This window comes from Haemaphysalis longicornis, unplaced genomic scaffold (genome assembly GCF_048455015.1).
Source record: "Haemaphysalis longicornis isolate Haplotype H1 unplaced genomic scaffold, Haemaphysalis longicornis Haplotype H1 scaffold_1, whole genome shotgun sequence".
Lineage (NCBI taxonomy): Eukaryota > Metazoa > Arthropoda > Arachnida > Ixodida > Ixodidae > Haemaphysalis > Haemaphysalis longicornis.
Window position 1 is genome coordinate 376,836,071 of NW_027526203.1, and position 8,884 is coordinate 376,844,954.

Below are 8,884 nucleotides of genomic sequence, written 5' to 3' on the forward strand. Positions count from 1 at the left end.
CAGCACTCAATACTAATAAAGTGACACAAATTTAAGCACAAATTTCGTTTCTTTGCTAAACCTGAGGTAGGTGTTTTTGAAATATCTAAACCTACATTTGCTGCCATGATTCTATACAATATGGTGAAGCCTTCCCTCTGAACCATTGACCTCCTTCCAAAATAGCAACCTAAACAAAGTTACCTCTCAGATAACTCCTTCACAAAAGATTGCCCTCTGTTTCTGTCAGGGGTAGGCATCAGGAACATCTACTTCTGCCCTCTCGCTTGGATCAACACCATTTCATTAAATGACATTTGCAGAGTGTGAAAGGCCCACACATGCAGCTGAGCAGCACAACAACACATCTTGAATGGTAAAGCTTTGCCATGCAACTAGGGCTTTATTTTCAAGCTTATTAACAGAGTACATTTTCCCAGGCACACCTTGCTACATGCTTTGCATGGCTGTTGCAGTCACGCAAAAAAAATCAAACTGTTCCAATTTAAAGCAACAAACATGTGCACATAAAGGTCGCCGTTTTCGGGCTTTACAATTTTCTAAACTTCAGTAAAACTCAAGCATTGTTCTGAAAATTCCAGATGGAAAACCAGTGCTTTTTGCTGTTCTTCAGAAATTTAGGCTCAATATTCATCACTGTCAAAATACTAACTACTAACTGGCAGGACCATTTCTTTTTGAAACATAAAAAGGAAAATGACTACAGTTACCGCTCAAGCACGTGCCTGCAAGCACGTGCAGGCCAAATAACTGGCAAAAACAGAAAAACGACACTTCTGAACTGACTCCACAGGCATTTTAGGAAAGTCATCACCTTAGTCATGCCACTCCTGGGCACCACTTTAACTGGTGCTCAAGGATAACATCAGTGTGCACTTACGAGTTAGCCCTCAGATGTAACTGGCAAATCCCTTCAAGTGGCCAGAGGCAAAAGTCAGTTCTTTGCCAGTCTAGGTAAGGCACCCATAAAATGAAAGTACTGTTCTAATCACCAAGTGATTTTGCCTGGACAGTTTGACCCAGAGTTATCATAGCTAAAGTACCTTGGCAATCCAGCAATTGTGCAGTGACAATTTACATTTTTTCTGCATCCGACTGACTGCACTTTGTGACCACTACAATTTATGTGGATAGTGGGAATTACCATTGCCGCTGTTTTTCATTTAACAGAAAAACATTACATGGCGTGTAGTCCATGCAGTTCCATCCATTAAAAATAAAAGTATAAATTATATGGTGTTCCGGAGCTCTTCATTAAACCTAAGTGACAAAACAAAATGTTACCAACCTATGTGAAACTGTGAAGCAGTACTCGCTACACTGTCCACTACAATGACTTGCATAAAATAAAACCACTAGAGTATAACGTTGGATGCATGCAATAGTGTTAGAGGTGGGAAGGAATGGTGCTGCAGTTAAAAAGGAAATACAGGTTAATTTTGATTGCATGTGTAGACTTGAGTACAAAGACAGTTGCAGGGGGATGTTTTATTATTGTGCACTTACAACCTTTTATAAGAGATTTTTCTAGCAAAGGAACTGCACACACAGTGACCTCAGTTTCTTGCATGTCAGAGAAACTTGCCAGTTGTGCAACAAAAAGGTGAGAAGCTGTCTTTTCACTTAGCGCAATGCCGATTTCATGTCAAGCTCAGGCCACATAACATAATACCACCATAAATAGTACTATAAATGCGGTAGTTTACGGTTTTCTGCGCAGAAACAGATCACCAATACCCCATATATGCTGTGTACCCACTATGGACCACCTGCGGCTACTAGTCATCCAATTTTATGAATGACAGCACCAATAGTCTAGCAAAAAAATAATTTTTACAGACGCTCTGTTTACCTAGAGAAGCACTACTGAAAGAGGTAGGTTGAGTTGTCAACTTGTACAATTAGGCTACAGGACAGGATCAAAGCATAAATGTACACGCAGCTTTTAATTTTTGTATCTTGAAATGTTTGTCTTCAGCATTAACCTGGAGCACACTATAACTGACCATATGATCAGCTTAATTGATTGTATAAAAATGTCCAGTATTGCAGAAAAATACCGTGACAAGCAACATTACTCTTTCTACAGTGCAGTCGATGCAAAGAACTCCCTCAATTTTGCCTGTACACATTACATTAAAAATAACTTCTGCCAAATATACTTTTTTTTATACTTCAACTGACAAGCAGACTTCAGCCTGTCTTCAGCAAGCCTCATAGCAGCTACACCAAATTCATCATTACCACCTGCATGTTTCATTATGTACAGGCCTCTGCATACAGCTTTAGACACAAATATGCCCTATATCAAATACAGGAGATATGTGGCAGCAATGCATTGAAAATCTCAAGCCCTCAACCATCAACTGCCTCGCTTACCATAGAGACTTCAATAAATCAAACACTTTTAGTATACAGAGTTGCCATAAATCAAAGAGTATTGTAGGGGATTGCTTCAACGAAAATGCAACTGCAAGCAGACAAGAAAAATCGCACAGCAATCAGGCCTACTGTTGTCCTGTTGGCAAAACTTGGGAGAGGGACTCAAAGCCTGCCTGCTACTTCTTTCACCTTCAATCTGTATATTTTTTTAATGCACACGTACAAACCAAGTCTTCAGTTAAATAGAGGAAAATTGTGTCCACTTACATACAAAACAATAATGGGTCCCTGCCATGCTCCCACCCAGATATAAAGGGAGAAAAAAAGGTGCTGGTGCTTGTGAGCAGTGCAAAATACAGCCTGTAGCAATTTTGCTTACCACAGGCACATACATGCACACGATGTATTTACTCACACTCACTGCCTGTACGGCTGATAGCTGCCGACATCAACAGCACAGCAGTATAGTAGCCCCATAAATGACAATTCTACAAAATGAGAATAAATACTTCTGAAGCTTGCCAAAAGAAGTCCGAAGTCATTCTTTTTCTTTTTCTTTTGACTTTTCAAACTTTGTCACTATTTGCCTAGCAAGCCAGGCCCTTCCAAACCACATAAAACAACTCAGTTTGATAACCACATTTTTCACACATTAAACATGCCCAGTTTTTGTTCAATATATGGTCACTGTGACTGGAAAGCAAATCATGCTATTAAATTACAAGGAAAATAACACCTCAGGGAACCAGCAAACACAGACAAAGAATTTCCGAAAATGAAACTTGTAACATGCAGACCACAGATAATTTCTGGTTATAGCTGCAGCAAAACACTGTGTTCCTATTAAATAGAGGCTACAGGCTGCACTACCAAACAGTCACCGTAAGTATGAGGGCTTTCTTTATGGACTTAACCATCACGGCGATTAGACTGACTGACCAGTTAGCTAGCTTTTGGGCTTAGAAAGAAGACTGCTTATCCTCAGGTGAACATGTCATGTGGCAACAAACTTAGCTGCCTTCAAAGACAGTGAATGGCCTGAGCTCTAATTTCATTCATGCCTGCAAAACGTCAAATTAGTAATTAAAACCACAACTAAAACAATGCTGCTTCCTAAAACAAAAAGAAAACCAGATGATTGAGTGGTCTTTGTTCTAAGTGGCTCTATGCTCTCTAACCACCACTGCTGCCCAGGTTCTGACAAAGCAGAAGACAGTTGCCTAGTTTAGCCTACCAAAACCTAGCTAGCTGGAGTGATCATACAAACGCCCACTTTTATTTGATAAGGTAATTTTTTTGTTGTCCCAATCAGTTATTTAGCACAGAATTTATAAAATCTGCCTTCTGCCAGATAGTACCACAAGGGCAAACAAGCACAACATAATAACAGTCAGTACCAGTTTACCAGTTAAGAATGAGTAAACTGGCGAACTGTTTACTGTTCCTCGACATTTTAGGAGATCAACGAGCTCCAAACTCAGCTGCGTTTCTCTACCAGACCTCTTAGTGTGACCATGGAGACAAAATAGAAGTTTTGCTTATTAACTACACTGCCACACGAGAATAAGTCATACCAATTTCAACTCAAACTTCCAACCACTACGCTAGGTACGGCAAAGTGGTGACTCACCAGCCACTTGTTCGCACTGACCCTGTGAATCACGGGTACAAGTTTGCATAATTCACTGCCGTGGACAAAAGCAACCACCAATAAACATGACTGTAGAGATAGATGTCCCTGGTATTGCTTGAAGGCTAGCACAAAGTTAACACACCAATCACTCAGTTTTTGGAACGTTGTCAATGACGTCACAGCTCGCGTGTAGTGGGAAACAACTTTTTCGGCACTTACTGTCTCTTTTTTAGGCAAAAACAACACCCTTTGTGGCCAGAATCGAGTTATCAAGGGCCGATTCTTTCAAATGAAAGATTTTGATGGCCGCTTCCATATATGAAAAAAGTGCTGCATAATGTTTGAAAGTAGAACAAAAACCAACCAATGCATCAGGCTACCAAAGGATTGGTCAGGGGCACAGGGTAATGGAAGGCTGGGTTAGCAGAACAGGGTTTCACTGGCGGGCAAAGGCCTTGAATTCTTTCTGAAAGTCGTCGCCTGTTTGCACAAGAGCGTGCCACGGTCTTCCTCAGTGAAGGTCAATGACCTCCTGCTTGACGGGAAGGCTGGGTGCAGGGTCAGCCTGCGCAAGTGGCGTGTGGATGGGGACGCCCGAGCCGGCCTCCCAGTAGGGAGTCGGCCGCGGCCGCGGGCAGCCATGCGAATACTGCTCCCGGGTCACACGAAGACTCTGCAGAAGTTTCAGCTGTGCGGGGCCAAGCTGCTGGTAGTCTGTCTTGCGGAAGAGCAGCTTTTTGGAGTGGCTGTCATGCCGCGTTAGCATGGTGCCGAATCCGAGGCCAGCAACACGCTCGAGGAACAGGGACGCCACTTGCGTTGGGTAGCGGGGCTTTCCCGGGACGTTGGGATCTGTGACCGACACGTACTTCATCTGTGCCACTAATGTCGGCGTCAGCAGAGACTTCCCACTGATCAGCAGTCGTCGTATTTTGTAGTGGAACTTGTCCACAAATTCCTGGTCAGAGTCCGGGATAACGGAGCTAAGTGAGAAGTAGGACTCTTGCGGTTCGGGCAGAGGGTGAAACGCCCCACTGTGCTCATTCTCTCGCGGCGATGGCTGGACAAGAGACACGGACAGTTCGCGGGGAATGGGCACAGCCACTGGCACTTGTTCGTGGTCCCCCTGCACTTCAGGCGCCAGGCAGAATACTGATGAAACGGTGATGTTGGACACAGTTCCATTGGCGTGATGACCAAAATTATTGTTTTGCCGAGATGCTCCAGGGTTTTCAGGGCAATGGAACAAGTCATCCCGAAGTGGGCATTCAAGCAACTCTGCTTTGATTCGCAGAGAGTGCATCACAATATCGTGGGCTTCCCAAATGTACGCAGCTGGAATCTCACACTCTGTAACGTCAGCGTTAATCCCAGAGCTGAGGCAACCATCCAGAACATACAATGCAGCAGCAAGCCGAAAGATTTGGCTAGTGGCCGTCTTGAACAGTGCCAGTTTACAATTCCAGCTTAGTGACAGCTGTTTGAACTTTGAAATCAACTGAGGAAGAACAGACCTTGCCTCTTGTGATAACTTATACTGGATAGGCAAGCAGTGTGCTTCTGCAATGGAGAGCAGAAGAGATTTCAATCTGTCCAATTCTACATCTTCCACCTCTTCGTGTGTAGTAGCCAGGTCAGGTGATTTTTCATGAGCACAGACAAGGAGAACGTTGGGCCACATGCACTCCTGAAATTCAGCGCTGTCATACTCCTTCGCAGCTACAAAACTATGAAAAGCATTCGGGTCTGTGACACAGCAAAGGTTAAAACGCACCTCACTCAATACAGGGGCACCTGAAATATGCGAACACCACAACACAGGAACGCCCAAGGCAAGTTTTTCAAACTTGCTCCTTCCAACTGCCGAGAAGACAGTCTTTACATGCTCAAAAGATGAGTGCGCAGCTATAACGGAGCCACCCTTGGGCGTCTCCAGCAGCTTTGTCAGGCTGACCCGCGATGCTTCATCTACAACTACAGGACGTGCGCCAGTGTTCTTCGCGGTCAGCTCAGAGTGCAAGTCAAACAGAAGCTTCTGCAGAGTCCAGACAAAGTTGTGGCAGCTGTACATCTGTGGAACCAGGACAGCAGACCACAGCACAGGATTCTCTTGCCATACAGGGGTGAGGTGAATTTTTGTTGATGACAGGCCCATCAGGTGGGAAGTGCTTGTAACAAGACAGAGAAGCAGAGTATCCTCTGCTATGCCGAGCTTGAGGGCACAGCTGGAGAGAAACTCGTGAAGGTGAAGCGATACTATGTTGTTGGCAGGGAACGGAATTGACTGAAGTCTCCTGAAGCAAACCTCGAACTGCTGGGTGCTCAGTTGATACTGCCGCCATTTGACCACGCCTAATGGGAAAAGGAGAAATTGAAAAGAGAGAGAGAGACAGGTAAGGATTGGGGGAGAGTTGCAGGAGCCCCTCCTGAATAAAAACATCAAAATTTAACTCAAATCTATAAAGGAAAAATGCGCATGAATTAAGAAAATCGCATATGTTGCATACAACGAACATACTTGCACAAAAATGCACAAGCTGTTATTCTCTGCCTGCTTGCCAGTCTCTCTCTCTCTCTCTCAAGCTCTCCCTCGAATGACGTCACTCCCTCTCAGCCTCTCAATCAAATGACGGCACCGTGGCTAGTTTTGCAAGAGAGCTCATCACTGCGTTGCGGCGACCAGTTTACAAGCAGCTTTGTTTGAGATGGAACGGTTAAGCAAGTTCAAGGTGTTAACGGTGGCAATAAACTTTGTTACTTGGGGAGAGCAGGCAAATGAGTTACAGCACACGCGCCATCATTTAAGAGAAATCCAGAGAGTTAGGGCCCGGCAGCCAATGATACAGATGCGTTCAAGACCCGCAGTAGCTGTCTGTAACATTTAAGCATTACCGCATACGTGAACTTACCTTGTAACTCTTTTCTCTCCTTCTTGTGCGCTTGCAGAAGCTCATCGTGGGAAAGCCTCATTTGACTGCTGTCAGCCATCGTCCCGTCGTCTCAGTGCAGGAACTCGAAGAGACTCAAGCAAGCCAGGCGGGCTACTCGCCCCAGGCGCAGCGCTTTGTGCCGGAAGATTTGTCTTCAGACAGCCTGCTGCACCCGCAACCGCTCTTGCCGCGCAACTTTCCTTTCGGGGGCTCCTAGAGCGCTATACATTTGGTCTGACGGCAACTCTGCTGACCGCTACTAGTAGCATATCCCGCAGCATTGGCCTGCAGGCGTTAAAATGGGTGTATACGCGGCCCCTCGGCCTCTACGGCCCCTCCGGCCCTTTGGCTGCCTTGCCACAGACTGCGCGACTAGCGCGACCGACTGCGCTGACTGCGCCTGATGGCTTGGCGCTTGGCTGGCTTAGCCGCTTGGCGCCGTTCGCGCTCGGCTACGCTCGGCCGCCCGGCCGTTTTAAAGCCATAGCCATTACGAGCCATGACGCGCCACGTAGCGTCACTAAATTTAGTGACGCTAATAGTCAGTATACTGTAAGAAACTCTATGGTCTAATATTCTAGGCACTATACGACTACTTTCTTTCCTTTCCTCCATGACTTTCGGCGTTTCCACGCGCCGACGTCGTCCCGCGTCGACGCGCGTCGAGCTGACACCCGAGCGACGCCGATGTCAACGCTCGCGACAGCGTCCGTCTTCGCGTGGTTTGGGGTCATTCCTTTCAGCAGAAAACAATCAATTTCTTTTTAACTTTTGAGACAAATTGCAAGCTATTTCTGTTCGCAAGCGCTCACCCATTTGTGGCTTGTCTGGCTTTCATCGGGGAGATCGGGGATCTGCGATAGCTTTGTGTGAGTTAAATAAGGGAGCTCTGGCCTCTGGCTACATCGCTTCCAGTATTGGCATAATGAGGCTTGTCTGCAAGATCGGTGTGTGACGAGCAAGCGTTATCAACGCCAGAATTCTAGCGGCGCATTCCATTCCATTCGTAGCTACCGTGGCTTGCGCAGGGGAGACTGGGGATGTGCGATAGCTTTGCTTGACTCAAATAAGGTAGCTGTGGTTACATCGCTTGTAGCACCAAGGCATCCTGGACTGAGGACGCCTCTCACCGGGCGGGCGCCCTAACATCGCGCTTGCTGTCTTGAATAAAGTTTATTCAATCAATCAATCAATCAACTAGCATTATTGTCCTCGGCTCCAAGATCGGTTCGCAAGAAACGCGTTACCACAGCTCCAATTTCTGAAATATGACTAAAACAACGCACACCCGACATGATTCGTGGGCAGCCTCGGTTAGTATACCGAATTCTTCGAGGCTGCTCCGTCTGGTTTTTGTATCGTCGATGTCCTGGTGGGAGGGGAGCTTACACACTTTATGTGCGTTTATGCGCCGAATGACCGGGCGGCGCGCGCCGATCTTCTTTTCTTCCATTCGGGACGTTCTCGTGGTTCCGGGTCATGTCGTCCTAGCAGGCGATTTCAACTGTGTTGTCAATGCCAGCGACAGAGTGGGTGCTCGGGGTGTAGTGGACGCGTCGGCTCGTATTTTGAAAGCTATCCTTCGCGGAGGTGACCTGATTGATGTGGCGCTGCATCGCGGGTGGTCGACCACTCGCTTTACCAGGTGGCGTGGCACGTCACAAGCTCGTTTAGATCGGGTCTACTTGACGAATGACGCGCTATCACTGGTGACCGCGATTACACCGTCACCCCTGTCGCTTTCTCGGACCATGGCCTCGTAGCATGCTCCCTCAAAATCAAGCCTGAAATCAAAAGAAAGGTCGGCAGTCGTTGGCTGATGAACGCTATGGACCTTGACAACGCTGCCTTCGTCGAAGTCAGTACAGCCAGCCGTCACCTGAACTTGCTTATGGGAGTTATATCACAGCATAAAGGTATCTAAAGCTTACAAAACCAC

The 8,884-nt window shown here is 46.3% G+C and overlaps 1 protein-coding gene across 4 annotated transcripts in view; it reads right to left on the minus strand.

The window, feature by feature from the left end:
• Positions 1–7,360, minus strand: part of LOC144155131 (deubiquitinase OTUD6B-like) — a 54,698-nt gene extending 47,338 nt beyond the window's left edge. For 2 of the 4 annotated variants that reach the window (XM_077686394.1, XM_077686393.1), the window contains exon 1: positions 6,925–7,351. In XM_077686394.1, the coding sequence (XP_077542520.1) occupies positions 6,925–7,003 (79 nt within the window). In that variant the 5' untranslated portion in view covers positions 7,004–7,351. Of the gene's footprint in view, positions 1–345; positions 6,368–6,924 lie in introns of those variants that run through there. The other 2 variants (XM_077686391.1, XM_077686392.1) reach the window with 2 other exon arrangements.
• Positions 7,361–8,884: the final 1,524 nt, after the last annotated feature.